The 15724-nt window shown below is 43.3% G+C and overlaps 1 protein-coding gene across 1 annotated transcript in view; it reads left to right on the forward strand.

The window, feature by feature from the left end:
* The window catches only part of LOC120937038 (CD109 antigen-like), a 134569-nt gene that overhangs the window by 62784 nt on the left and 56061 nt on the right, over window positions 1-15724 (forward strand). Inside the window, exons 10-12 of the mRNA XM_040349960.1 lie at window positions 1963-2072; window positions 5865-6074; window positions 15559-15654. Of these exons, the coding sequence (XP_040205894.1) occupies window positions 1963-2072; window positions 5865-6074; window positions 15559-15654 (416 nt within the window). The remainder of the gene's footprint in view (window positions 1-1962; window positions 2073-5864; window positions 6075-15558; window positions 15655-15724) is intronic.

A 15724-nucleotide genomic window follows, 5' to 3' on the forward strand; every position in this document is an offset into this window, starting at 1 on the left:
AAAGGGACATGTGGAAACAGGACTGTGAGGCTGCATATCATGGGCACATGCCTGCGCTTTATGGGATAATGACTAAGCCCCTCCCCTTCATGACATTGTCAAAGAAGCGGAGCATAGGTGACCGTAAAATTATGCCCCCCCCCCCCGGAAAAATTTCTGCGGATGCCCATGGCTCTCACAGACCTGTATCTTCTTCTTTAAGAGGCTCCTCTGTCCTCCACTCATTACCTGTATTAATGGCACCTGTTTGAACTTGTTATCAGTATAAAAGACACCTGTCCACAACCTCAAACAGTCACACTCCACACTCCACTATGGTGAAGACCAAAGAGCTGTCGAAGGACACCAGAAACAAAATTGTAGACCTTCACCAGGCCGGAAAGACTGAATCTGCAATAGGCAAGCAGCTTGGTGTGAAGAAATCAACTGTGGGAGCAATAATTAGAAAATGGAAGACATACAAGACAACTGATAATCTCCCTCCATCTGGGGCTCCACGCAAGATCTCACCCCGTGGGGTCAAAATAATCACAAGAACGGTGAGCAAAAATCCAAGAAACACAGAGGGACCTAGTGAATGACCTGCAGAGAGTCGGGACCAACGTATCAAAGGCTACCATCAGCAACACACTATGCCGCAAGGGACTCAGATCCTGCAGTGCCAGACGTGTCCCCCTCTCTGTCGTGACGTAATGCCCGCAGTCTGGTAACAGACCAGTAACACACTACGCCGCAAGGGACTCAGATCCTGCAGTGCCAGACGTGTCCCCCTCTCTGTCGTGACGTAATGCCCGCAGTCTGGTAACAGACCAGTAACACACTGCGCCGCAAGGGACTCAGATCCTGCAGTGCCAGACGTGTCCCCCTCTCTGTCGTGACGTAATGCCCGCAGTCTGGTTCTGAAATCTAACACTAATATCCCTGTAAACACTCATGACCCCAAACTATTATATAAACTACATGTCCAGGCCCATCTGAGGTTTGCTAGAGAGCATTTGGATGATCCAGAAGAGGATTGGGAGAATGTCATATGATCAGATGAAACCAAAGTAGAACTGTTTGGTAGAAACACAAATTGTCGTGTTTGGAGGAGAGAGAATGCTGAGTTGCAACCAAGGAACACCATATCTACTGTGAAGCATTGGGTTGGCAACATCATGCCTTTGGGGCTGTTTCTCTGCAAAGGGAACAGGACGACTCATCCGTGTACATATAAGAATGAATGGGGCCAAGTATCGTGAGATTTTGAGTGCAAACCTCTTCCCATCAGCAAGGGCATTGAAGATGAAACGTGGCTGGGTCTTTCAGCATGACAATGATTCCAAACACACCGCCTGGGAAAACGAAGGAATGGCTTCATAAGAAGCATTTAAGACTTACAGAAAACGTTTGACCTCTGTCATTGCCAACAAAGGATATTTAAGTATTGAGATGAACTTTTGAAATTGACCAAATACTTATTTTCCACCATAATTTGCAAATACATTTTTTCCAAATCAGACAATGTGATTGTCTGGATTTGTTTCCACATTTTGTCTTTCATAGTTGAGGTATACCTATGATGACAATTACAGGCCCCTCTCATCTTTTTAAGTGGGAAAACTTGCACAATTGGTGGCTGACTAAATACTTTTTTGCCCCACTGTAAGTATTTCTGGCATTTTAAAACTTTTCCCTGCTAAGACTGTTCACTCTGCAAAATGAATATTCACAGAGTTTAGTAAATAAGGCAAAGCTTTGTTTACTTCTGTAATCTAGGCATGTTTTGTAAAAATCTCTTTCATATATGATTGAGTATTCAAGGCGAACACACTTCAACTTATCTACTAAGGTCAGTTAGCATGCCCTTTGCTAATTGAACAGTTTGTACTTGAGTTTGTAAATCAATCCCACAGCGTAGTTGATCATGTTATGTGTAATTGCAATATTGCATTTGAGAAATGCCAAGTGTTATATTTATAGGTATCAAAATCAATACATCCTCAAGTATTACAAGAGTGTATTCTGAGTACATATTTATGCTACGTGACAACAGTGGACAGTTTATTCCTGGCACAAATTTCACCTCTAAGGTCAGTACAAAGTAATGTTTTGAATAACAATGCTTTAAAATACAGACCCTCATCACATATGTTTAATTGACATACAGTTCTCCCTTTAAAGTATATGTTAACCCTCAACTTGTAAAACAACAGATGCCGTTTAAAATAGTAATGAAAGGTAAAACATTTGTGTATTGATATAAAAAAAACATTATAAACACTGATTTTCCCTTTTTTATAAGTGATAACATTCTTTCTGTTCTCAGCTGCATACAAACTGGGAGAGGAGAAACAGCAGCACACTGATCTTCCCAGTGAAGGGCTGTGCAGATTTCAAATACTACCATCATTTATGAAAGGGTGAAAATGGTGCATTTATGTTCCATCCTTTACATGACAGCAGCAGTATTTTTGTCAGCATCCAAATTCCTGGATAATACATCTGAGTGCTGTATTTTTGGTTCTGAAAGCTAACACTAATATCCCTGTAAACACTCAGACCCCAAACTATTATTTTTCCTTACACTTATCTGTATCCTCACATTTATTTTGTCCCTCCTTGTGACCTTCACACATAGCCTACCCACTTGCCCCATAACAGTAATGGGTCTATTTACAAAATACAAAGTGAGGAGTGAATGTTTTGGCGCTCAATCAAAAGGTACACATCATCTCCATAATGTTTGTAATATGTGTAAAATATTTTCTATTTTGTACATCCCACTGCTGTCAAAACGATTTTGTTCCTCCTCAAGCTAGGTTCACACCTATGCACGTGGCTGTGGGTCTGCTCTTAGGAAATGCATTCTGAATGTCACCCCCACGCATCTTAGCCCGCAGCGTTTGTGGGTGTGGGCACCGCAGGGAAATCACATTCCCTGTGGCTGCATTTTTGAAAAGGTGCATGGGATGTTGTGCCCGTGCAAACGTGGGTCGCAAAAAATGCTAAGGTGTGAACTTAGCGTCAATCTTGTGGACCAGCCTGGTGTCAAAGCCCAAGAGCTCACCCCCCACTTTACATTGCACTTCAATTCAAGAAAGTAGGCTGCACACTTATAACATCCTAATAACCAGAATGACGGCGTGCCCTGTATGCCTCCCAACATTATTTTAAATTGCAGAGGTCTCCTTCTCTATCCAATGGCGCTGACACTGCAATTTCATTTTGTTTCGTTCAGCCAGAAGGGACCTTCTAGGACTACCTTGTAACCATCTCCTAGGCCATCCATGCAATATTCTGGTTTCAGCTTCTTGATTTGTCTAAATGTTTGGGACAGTATAACTTTCAGGCATGTTCGTGTTTTTTCCTATATCATGTGTTTTTAATATGATTATAATAAATTCAATATTTTTACTATAATATGAGACCTTAATAATTTTTTCCTATTTTGGAATTCCAGTTGCAACCTTAAAAGCCCTTTCTCCTTTTTTTTTCCTGACATTGCTCAATTATTACTGGATGTGGTGCCACATACTGCAGTATGCCTGAGGCCTCGTACACACGACCGTTTTCCTCGGCAGAATCCATCAAGAAACTTGGTGGGAGAGATTTTTTGCCGAGGAAACCGGTCGTGTGTACATTTTTCATCGAGGAAACTGTTGAGGAACTCGTCGAGCCAAAAAGAGAGCAAGTTCTCTATTTCCTCGACGGGAGTCTCAAATTGGCTCGACGAGTTCCTGGTCGTGTGTACGAGGCCTCAGATATTTTCTACAATGCTGATTGAATGTTCTTTAAGTCTTCTGGTCAAATGTTCTTAAGTATATTTTCTCTTAAGCCTCGTACACAAGATCGCATTTCCGTCAGACAAAGCCGTAGTTTTGTGCGAAGGGCTTTGGCCGTGATCTTGTATTGCATACAAACGGCAAAGAATTGTTGGCCAACAAACAGAAACTATGTGTTTTTTCAGCTCTTTAGCACTAACCTTTGGGCAACTTCTGCTAATGTTATCTTTTGGTTAGCATTGGTTCGGAGCATGCGTGTTTGTACTTTTGATTTTTTTTCCGACGGACTTCTGTACACCCGATCGGATAATCCGACATCACACGTTTGTTGTCAGAAAATTTTAAGGGCCCTACGGACAAACGGTCCGTTTATTACAAGTCCATTTACGGACTTGTAATGTATCCCTATGGGATTGCAGACGTTAACGGATGATGCATCCGCTAACGTCCGCAACCATCCGCGTCTGCAAAGATCCGCTTTTGCGGACGGAAGAAAACCCTATTTTTCTTCCGTCCGGCGGAACGGATCGGATGAATATGGACACATGGTCCGTATTCATCCGATTCCCCATAAGGGAGAACGGAGGAGAGACAGGGCGGTCTCTGCACTGTGTGCGGGGACCGCCCTGTCCGCCGACAGCTCAGCAGGGATTTACGGAGGAATCCCCGCTGAGCCAAATGGGCTAACGGAGCGGATCAATACGGATCCGCTCCGTGTGAAAGAGCCCTAAAGTGTGCTATCCCACATTTGTTGTCGGAAATTCCAACAACAATTGTCCGATGGAGCAAACAACCGGTTGGATTATCCGACAACATCCTGCCGTCACACAATTTCCGTTTGTGTGTATGAGCCTTTAGTCTGCAGCAGGGACCAGCCAAATTCTGCTCCTTGCAAGGGCTACTTAGCTGTACACAAGTTGATCTATCGTATGTACAACCGGCATGTCTGTTTTTTTCCCGAATGATCAGTGCCATTTGCTATAGCCGACATCACTGACTGTATTCTGATGGAGGGGAAGTTGCCCCGCCGCAGAATACAATAGCACAGCAGTAGTGATTCCCCCATCCACATCAAATGTGTGGATAGTGAAATCATTATTTTTTTCCCCTTAAACCCAGTGGGTGAATGAATATAATAATCATGTATTGCCAGCCTTAGCTAAGCCTGAAAAAAAAAATGCCACTTAAAATGTACTTTTAACACTTAGCCCAAGCCCAAACCTAACTACGAATCCCCCTCCCCTCAACCTTTAATTTGTTTTTGTGAATAACACTCTCAAAAAGGTATAAGGGACTTTAGGTGAATAAAATATAGAGAGATTGTAGGGGTTGTAAAGGTATCCCCCCCCCCCTAAATAGCTTCCTTTACCTTAGTGCAGTCCTCCTTCACTTCCCTCATCCTTCAATTTTGCTTTTAAATGTCCTTATTTCTTCTGAGAAATCCTCACTTCCTGTTCTTCTGTCTGTAACTCCACACAGTAATGCAAGTCTTTCTCCCTGGTGTGGAGTGTCATGCTCCCTGGTGTGGAGTGTCGTGCTCGCCTCCTCCCTTGGACTACAGGAGAGTCAGGACGCCCACTAACACACAGCTCCTTTCTCTATCTGCAACGTAGAAAGCGTCCTGACTCTCCTGTAGTCTAAGGGAGGGGGCGAGCACGACACTCCACACCAGGGAGAAAGCCTTGCATTACTGTGTGTAGTTACAGACAGAAGAACAGGAAGTGAGGATTTCTCAGAAGAAATAAGGACATTTAAAAGCAAAATGGAATGATGAGGTAAGTGAAGGAGGACTGCACTAAGGTAAAGGAAGCTATTTAGGAAAAAAGAATTGTACCTTTACAACCCCTTTAATAAACTGTAGCTCTTATGGGAATGTCTAACTACATTGTAGGTGATCCCAGCAGGTTGTTTTTATTGTTCAATAATTCCATATGCATTCACTGGTGAAATAGGAGGTTGGTTAAATCTTAAATATAGTTTCAGGATCATCTGGACTCAACATGATATTGTCATTGAAATTTGAATTAAACTTAGCATCATGTCACACAGTATTACTGATAATAAGTGAGCCTAATAACTGTGTCATCATCACACACACAGATAAAATTCATACGAGTGGATCAGGAGCCATTGTCAGCTGAAGAAAAAGAAAGCAACATTTCTGTGAATATAACCCAATCTCCTTATTACTGGTGGTACGGTTTCAACCTTCCTGATAACTTTGTTCTTCAGCAAAATATCAAACCGCAAAATGGCATTTGGAGAATAGAGTTTGAAGTGCTTCCAAATACTGTAATGATTATACTTCAGGTATGGACATGTTTTTTTTTTCTTTATAATAAAAAACATTTGATGTAAGTGATAATAACCACTGGAAAACCCCTTTCTCAGCCAGGTAAATATGACATTTTGCATATTAATATTATTTTATAAGGCAGTTGAAGGTTTAGGCTAGTTTTCATTTGGTTTTCAATCAGTGCCGATCCTGACCTCCCTGGGGCCCTAAGCAAAATGATATGTCACATTAAAGTTGAGAAGCGGATGGGGATGCTGCCGAAAATGACATGTCACATTAAAGTTTAGAAGAGGGGGGGGCGCTGCCGACAGTGACATGTCACATTAAAGATTATTAAAGTTGAAAAGCGGGGGGAGGGGGTGTTCTGCTGTCGGAAATTACATCTTACGTTAAAGTGAGAAGCGGGGGGTGCGGTCCTCTTCTCCAATGCAGCCAGCGAGTTGAGAAGCGGAGTGAGGGGCTGAAAATGACTTCTCACCAGGCGGGGCCTCTAGTAATTTGGGGGGCCCTCCGCAGCTTTGCGGGGCCCTAAGCGGCTTGCATAGTGAGCCTATAGGGCGGATCGGCCCTGTTTTCAATATATCTATTGCTGTACAAAGCCTATTGTTGATAGAACTCTATAGCTCTAATGTAAAGGTGGCCATACAATGACCAAAATTCAGCCAGCTCAGCAGGGACCAGTAGAAATTTTGTTCAGGCTGAGACAATCCCTGCTCAACAGAAGTCAATTGTTTGATCAACTTCTGTTAAAGAGGCATGTAAAATCTTCCTTGATTAGTGTATTCCAAAAATGGTGGGTGCTACTGTCAGAATACAATGTCCCAGTGGAAGGAAAGGTTTTCTCTATCCAGTTTGTTTGTATGAATGCCTCAATAAATGAGGATAGTGAAATAACAAATCTTCCACAAGTACAGTGCTAACACCAATATAAAATATAAAGGATGTTGCAATATACCAAATGCAAAAATGTGAAAAGGGTGCAATATACCAAACACAAAAGATAAGCAATGTGTTACAAATAATCAATACTTTAAAATACACTTGTGTAATAAAATATTTGTGTTCATAAATGAAAAAACGAAATAAAGTCCCTTTCACATTTATTTAGTAGTCAAAGGCACAACACATTGCAGAAAACAAAGATCAAGTGCAATCACTGATCCCAGAAAGCACCCAGTGAATCTTCAATTTATAGTGATTTTTGTGATCCTTTCACCAGTCATTTGGAATCTCACTCACCAGAAATGTCAGCCTATCTTATTTCAGATCAGGGGTCGGCTGAGATTCAATCTATCTATAGGATGGCTGGTTCTACCCGAGTTGATCCATTGATTGACTTGGGTACAATCAGCCTGTCAGATTTTTTACATGTGTAGCGCTCACCCCTGAAGGAGCCGCTGTTTAGTTTGGGATCGGCCTATTTAATTTACCTTCTAACTTGGTCTAGGGGTGATAGCTGTGAGTGTGAATAAAGAGCAAGTGTCCAGACGTCAATTGAGTTTTCAATGCTTTATTCCAAAGCCTAACATGGCCAACATCAACATGACACACCATAAAGAATAGTTGATGAGCGTAGAGAAACTTTAGTATCAGGCCTTGGATATGAACGAGAGAAAGCCTGCTCTCAGCAATAATGTAACCCAATTCGTCGCCACCACAATCAGGGTGGGTAAAGTGCCCCCAGACAGGCGTCTATCATAGGCCTGGCAGCCGGGCGCCACTTAAGTATCACTGGGAGAAACAGGCCTCTGCCACAGGCTTAACAATTTGAGATTTGTGAAATTAGATTTGGTGAATCCTCCCAGTCAGTTCAGATAGTGTCACCCACTGACAGCTTGAGCATACCTGTCATGCAGTGTGGTGACTGGATCCCCGATGGTTCGTCTAGGCCTCCTGGACAACCTCTGATTCTAGGTTCTCCCGAGCCAATCCCCCATCGCACATCTCCCGGGTTAGGATCCTCTCTGTAGAAGGTTGGGACCCAGCCAGTCGCTGGGGCCCCTCTCTAGGTTAGGATGAGGCTCCGCATGGTGCATGACCCCAGTAAGGCAGGCCACGGTGGCGGGGCCCATGGATGCGCGAACCCTGAAGGTGAATGCCGCGCCTGGAACTCGGGCCCCGCACAGAACAGAACGGCCAAAAGGCGGTTGCCCAGATATCCCCCTCCCAGCATGCCCAACGAGGGAAGAACTCCTCTGATTGGCTGCTGGGAGAAGGTGGGTCTGTCAGAACCCCTCTAGCACCAGCTGCCGCCCGGGGGTGATAACGCACCCCTGGAGCGCAGACTGACCCAGAGGACAAATTCTGAAAATTGACAACAGCCTGTGCTGTGCTGAAAGGAAAGAAAATAGAATTATCTATGGCTTGCCTTAATCTCTCCTGGTTAGAGTAATCCATCAACAAGACATCAGAAGTAGCAGTAATCCTCCTCTACTGGTTTCTTTCACAGCTCCACAAGACCCCCTGGTGGATGGGGTCACAAAAGGAGAAACTCACATGATGTAATACTGTCACCACAATATTTATTAATTGAAAAAGAGTTATACTCACATCATAAAATAAAGTGACAGTTTTGTACAAATGCAGTGCCAAATGCATGACCAGAATAGCAGTGGAACCTGTGTATTTTAATGAACATCAAGAAATTGATTTTATAGTAAGTACAAAAATCCAATTTGCTTTCTCTTTATTGATGGACATGGAGATTCATTGACATGGGACATCCAAAAGCGGTATAACTAAGGGGTGGGAAAAAGCAACAAAACACTAACAGGCTCCATATAACTTAGCTAGGAACTATCTACAAAACAAAGAGCTGCCTGAAGGGGCATACACCCGCAGAGATGAGATTCCTCTGGTATCCAACCAAGTCCACTGCACCAACAAAGTGTCCACGACTCCTCACCAGCCCAACAGGCTGGTATCTGTCATGAGGATCTTCTATAGGGACTTATTAAGCTACAGATCAGGGTTCCTGAACCACTAGTCCAGGGACAGTTTGGTCCTTGGTTCCAGATGAATAGGCTGCATAAAGGTCTGATAATCTGTACAGTGACAGCGATAGGTTTGAAGACATGAACTGCAGAGGGGGCTGAGGAAGTAAATTCCAGCTTGTATCCTCTAGTGAGTCCTCTTGCATGCATGGATCTGACATGTGGGCTTCCTAAATGCCTGAAAAGGCTAACAGACATCCCCCACTTTGCAAAGTATGAGTGCCTCCCCATTATCAAAGAGTTTGGGGGACTTGGATGCCTAAGGTTTGGGACAGGGCAGGGGCCAGGCTTGGGCTTAGTTTTGGAGGTTGAGGTCTAGAAGCAGGGCTTTTTTTCAGCAGGAACGCGGGGGAACGCAGTTCCGGCACCTCCCGAACTGAATGTATGTAATGGAAAGAGGTTCTGGGGTGTGCTGGAGAGTCTATTGATGCAGGCTGCTGGGGCATCTATTGTTGCTGGAGGGGATCTATTTTGTGAAGGAAGGGAGTCTATTGTTGCTGGGGAGTTATTCTGTTGCTTGCGGGGGATCTACCATTGCTGGGGGGTCAGTCATTGCTAGGAGGGATGTACAGTTGAGGGAGGGGTTTTTGTTGCTGGCTGCTGGAGGGTATATAGATGCTGGCTACTGGGGAATCTATTGTTGCTGGAGGGGATCTATTTTTAAAGGGGGGGTCTTTTGTTGATGGTGGGGGATCTATTGTTGCTGGGGGTGGGTCTTATGTTGCAGGAGGTCAGTCGTTGCTGGGAGGGATCTGCTGGCTGCTGGAAGGTCAATTGATGCTGGCTGTTGGAAGTTCATTGTTGCTGGGATGGATCTATTGTCACTGGGGTATCCATTGTTGCTACATCTATTTTACTGCCTTTCTTGTTATCATTAAAAAATTCCATACAAAATACAGAAAAACCTTGGTTTGAGAGTAACTTGGTTTGAAAGCGTTTTGCAAGGCAAGCAAAATGTTTTAATACATTTTGCCTTGATATACAAGCGATGTCTTGATATAAGAGTAGCATCATGTCACAACTGAGTATAAAAGAGAAGAGAGGAGCCTCTAAGTGTAGCAATATGGTTACATTTAATGAAGGTACAACATTTAGCAACGTATTGCTACACTTAGAGGTGCCTCTCTTCTCTTTTATACCCTGTAAAAAAAATGCTTTGATATACAAGTGCTTTGGATTACAAGCTTGTTTCTGGAACGAATTATGCTCACAAACCAAGGTTTTACTGTACTTAGCACCACAAAACGATACTTGTTTCTGTATTGGCATTGGGAGGTGGGTAAGTGGTGGAACCAAGGAACGGTGCTCGGAGGTGGGTAGGGGGTGGAGTCAAGGGAGACTTGGAAGGCAGGAGTTCCTGCACCTATTCTAAAAAAAAAAAAGCCCTGTCTAGAAGTAACAAAGGAACTCTTCTTGAAATCCAAGGGGGAGGTTGGTGAGCTCTCCCAGGCTGAGCCTTAGGTATGTTCTGTGGAGTTAAATGGGTAATTTTATTCCCCGGTGCCATCCTTGATGAGTGTGTCCAGGGCAGCTTCAATTAGATGCTGTCTCTCAAATGGCAGATGAAGCAGCCAGTTCTGAAGCCCAACAGTTCAATCAGAGTATTCTCCTCATGTTCACAGAAAGGAGACTAATTCAGTAAATGAGATAGGTAATGTATATCAGCCCATCCACATAATAGCTCAAGATTGCAGGTATGGCATCTAAATGCTGTAAGAGCAACCACACAGATGATGGATCCTTCTTATGGCCTTAACCCAATCAGTCAAGGTTTGCACAGCATAACTTACCAAGAAGAACAAGGTCTTTGAAAGGAGCGCCTTTTGTTGTTATCAGAGTCCTTAAACACAAACACATCCACTATTGATCAGTACCTTGTAAATGTGGCCAATGTCGCAATAGGGTCAGCCAATTTTTAAAAAGATTTTCCTCAAATTGGTTGCTACTCATGTGGTAGGGGTAAACAACTTATGAGGGCTGCAGGCTGACCTTCCAATTTTAGAGAGGAACAAACTGCCTCAATAATAGCTGAGATGGTCGTAAGCCCTTTGAATCCTCAGAAGAAGAATCCTCCGTTAGGGACTTGAAAGACATGGGGTGCATGCCTGCTGCTCACTGGGGCAGTGATGCTGCCTTAGAGCTCTGTGGCTTCTGAGAGAAAAGAGTAGGCTACAGCGCACACCTCACATCCTGTAACAAATTGGCCACACGGGCAATGATTCACTCTCTACCGCCTGATAATGCAGTCAAAATCGTCCGTGCCTTCTCCACTAAGATGGTGCACTCTTCAACTCCCTGCAAGACCCCATCGTGCCTACCTGCCATTACACTGAGATCCAGATGAAGAAGGGGACTCTGCAGTTAACATTACAGGCTCTCAGCTTAGTGAACTAGAGGGCTTTTGACCACATCCCCTGATGAAACAATTAGAGAAAATTCTGCACAAGGCTCTTAAAGACCAAATTACAGACCACCTTTAGCGAGAAATCTGCAAACTTGGACAAAGCACATCTGATCTCGAAAACAAGATGGATATCCTGGAAAACGTGATTCAGGGTCATGTTTGCAAACTGAAAACACTCATTCTCCAGATCTGCCTTGGGGACTTTGAAAAAAGATCTCGGTGGTCAGACATGTGAATAAGAGGGTAATATGATATATGTCTCCATCCCTTCCACTGGCTACCAACCCCTTTGGGCTGATAACCTGAGCTCTTTGACCTGGATGACACCTCATTATGGAACTGCACCTTCATACTTTAGCTAAGCCTTAGCTATATTTCCCTGATTACCATAGAAACCTTACTCTTCTGTACCACTCCTAACCCACCTATGCAAATATAGAGTCCTAATAACCTTATTGATCACCTAAAGCCTCGTACACATGGGCCAAATATCGGTCGATATTCGGCCTGTGTACATCAGTCTGTCCGAAAGAAGCTGACCAAACAACCGGGCACACTGGAAAACAGCAGCCGATCGGCATCTGATCAGTGCTGGCAGCCAATTGCTGGCCGTCTATTCTGGCGGGTAGGGCAGTCCCCCTGTCAGAACACAATAGCTCAGTGGAAGGATTGCTGCATTAACAATGCATAGTTAGTACAGTTAGCTCCTATCAAGCTTTCAAGCCCTCAAGAGTTCAGCCTGCTGCCCCCAATTGCACCATGCATTTGCCCTCTCAACTTTACACCTTAGCGTTTCAGGTTTCCTGGTACACCTAGGCCTCAATAGCATCTTCACCTTCATGTTTATTTATGAGCCTCCCTAGAGCTGTGAACCCTCCTTACTGAAACTGTCCAAAAATTGCCATTCCTCCCCGTTGCACTACATTTCAAGTAGCTTCTAGCTACAGCCTAATGCCGCAAACACACAACCGTTTTTCATGACGTGAAAAATTCCCAATTTTTTTTTTAATGTCATTAAAAACTATCGTGTGTGGGTTCCAGAGCATTTTTCTCGACGTGAAAAATGGCCAATTTTCGCGCTGTTTTTCACGTTGTGAAAAATGATCGTGTGTAGGCTTTAGCGACGGGAAAAAAACATGCATGCTCAGAAGCAACTTATGAGACGGGAGCACTCGTTAAAATTAATGGAGATAGCACATTCGTCACGCTGTAACAGACTGAAAAGCACGAAGACTGAAAAGCGCGAATCGTCTCTCACCAAACTTTTACTAACGCAAAATCAGCAAAAGCAGCCCAAAGGGTGGCACCATCTGAATGGAACTTCTCCTTTATAGTGTCGTCGTACGTGTTGTACGTCACTACGCTTTGCTCCAGCATTTTTTTTTCACGATCGTGTGTAGGCAAGGCAGGCTTGACAAGAATCACGTCGAGAAAACGTTGTTTTTTCTAGGACAAGAAAAACGACCGTGTGTGCGCGGGATGAGAGTTTATATACTTTCTGTTTAAAACTAGACCCCACCTAGCTCCTTAGCCCTGCACAAGCTCTTACTTTAACTACCTTGGTCCTACTGAACTCACACAGACACCTGGAACTTGCCTTAAGCCACATTAATGATACTTGCTCCCAATCCTTTTTGGAATGGGGGTTTGACCATTTGTCCTGTTCTGATCTTTCAATGCCCCTTTGGACTTAAGCTCTCTGCTACTTTCAGGACCAGCTCCAGTTGCCCATGTCATGCTAGGTTTTTTAGATATGGTTTTATTACAGTTTATGTTTACGTTTTGGTTTATTTGATGTTTCTTATCATGTCTATGCCTGCCTTCTCCAGTGGGCTTGTCGCTTTGACCCCCACTTTATCTCCCTCCCTGACTAGCCCATTAAGTGGCTCCCAAGAAAAAGACTTGACCTATTGACCCTGAGATCCGACTCTTTGGGCCTCAATTATGTTAATTGTTCTATTTATGGTTTGCTTTAATCTGTGCTTTTTTTAACCACACTACCCTACCTCTTGCTTCCTATCCCCTCTATCCCCCCGAGCTCCTCCCAGGGGTCACCGGCTCTTATTGTTTGGCACATATCTATCTGATAACTGACCCATAACATTAAATGTTTAACCGCTTGCCAACCACCATACATATGAGTATGGTGGCAGGGCAGCTCTCCTGTGCCAGATCAAGTACCTAGTACGTGATCCAGCACTTCTGGGTAGGGGTATACCTGGCATATGTCCACACCAAAGTGGTATCCTAATTTATTTCCATTGTAGAGCTCGCTTTGTACCTACAACTGAGATTAAGGACCTGGGAGGTTGTTATTTAATACTTGGAGGTCACCTGTAAGATTCAGAGGCTACATTAGTTTCTTATTAAATACCCAACACCAATCACCCTCCTTTTTTTCCCTTTTTCTACAGGTCATTGATAATCCACAGAGATTCCAACCAGGTTCTCTACCCATACCTTTATAAATCTCCTTTTTCCTCTATCTCTCGCTACAGGCGCTCCTCCACCAACATTTAATCAATATACTTTCTACTCCCACCTGCACAAAAATTTCTCACTGGAACAAGCCCAGCATTAGTCTCATCTTCCTTGCGACCAATGTCACGATCAGACTATAGTGTGGTTATCTCAACCTCGTCCTCATTAATGGTGTATTAATGACATACGTAAAGCCTGCATTCAGGTGGTTACTCAAGAACGTCACCTTTTACATCATAAAATAGTATTCCAAAGCTGTTTCACATCTTTCCAAACTGACCCCAGAAACTAAATTACGCCTAAATAACCCTAAATTTACTTGGTCTTGTTCTGACTGAATTGGCTGAGAAATTGGTTTATAGATTGCAACATACAGTATATATAAATAGAAGGCCAATAAGCCAGATATATTTTTAACTTAACTCTGGAGCAGAGTTTTTTTACCCATCATATCTCCACTATGTGTCATGCCATTGGGGTTTTGGACCCCATATTCTTCAATGGGTTTCCTCCATATATCATGAACAGAAAGCCTTTATAAAATATGCTGTACATCAGACGTGTTCCCTACCTGTGGAGGAACTAGGCAGGGATACTCCTTATCCCCACTCCTTTTTGCCTTCAAGCCTTTAGCCAAGCTTATCTGCTCAGTCCCTATCATCCAGGGTATGGAACTGGGAGGACAGCACCATAAACTTTGCTTATTCAAAGATGATGCACTCCTCTACGTGACTTCACCTCTTCCTTCCATGCTTAACCTCCTGCACACACTGGAGAGTTTTGCCCACACAGAAAGCCTCACGGTTAAACCTCAAAAGGCCTTAATGTCTCTTTGTCGCCTTCTATTATATCACACTTGTAGAAAGCATTCCCATTCCCCTGAGCATCTAGAAGCCTCCCTTATCTAGAGATAATGTTACAAATCAGAACGGAAGACCTTTTTAAAGTTAATTACATTTTCATGTTCAAAACAATAAAACTAGTACTGCTTGAATGCCCCTCCAAACTTGTTTCGGTTGGATCAGCATGTGCAAAGACTGGTGCAAGACAGACAGAGTCGGCATGTCAGGCTTTTGTAGACTTCAACAAAATGGAGGCCGTCTACACACAGACACTGACTCCCTGTTGCATAAATCTAATGAGATGGGTAAAAGATGGGTTCAGCTCCTGTTCTCCACCTTTAGAGAATTGCCTCCACGATGAAGCCCTGAAAAGGATGAGAAGCATCTGAGGAGTTCTCTATAGGTCGAGAATAGGAGCTGAAGCCATCTTTTACCCATCTCATTACATTTACCCTTCCATGTTGTCTCACTTCTCCTCTCTTCTCTCCCGCTGGTCGTCTCTGCCAATCTGTTAACTGGGGAGGATAATCACTGTCAAAATATCTGTATTGCCCCAAATTCTGTATCTTTTTCGGGTAGTGGTACTACCTACCACTGTTCTGGCTTACTACCTTCATATTCTTAAACATAGAGCCACGTGTCAGCTGCACCTTGTGTTAATATCCTATTGGTTATTTTAGATTTAGTATTACTATAAGCTTAGTAGTAGTTGTTTTCAGGTAATATAAATCCTCTGCATTTTCCTAGCATTATTAAAAAAATATATATATTTTTTCAGGTTGAGTATCGGAATAACACTCAAACGTGGTACTTGTACAAATCATATGGAATGAACACTTACATCCAGATTAAAGATCCACATTCACCCATAACGGTAATTTAAATGAATAAAAACATTTAATATTTAACTTCTAGATGCCAAAGTAAAGAATGATACTCACTTG

Source organism: Rana temporaria, chromosome 4, assembly GCF_905171775.1.
Source record: "Rana temporaria chromosome 4, aRanTem1.1, whole genome shotgun sequence".
Taxonomy (NCBI): domain Eukaryota; kingdom Metazoa; phylum Chordata; class Amphibia; order Anura; family Ranidae; genus Rana; species Rana temporaria.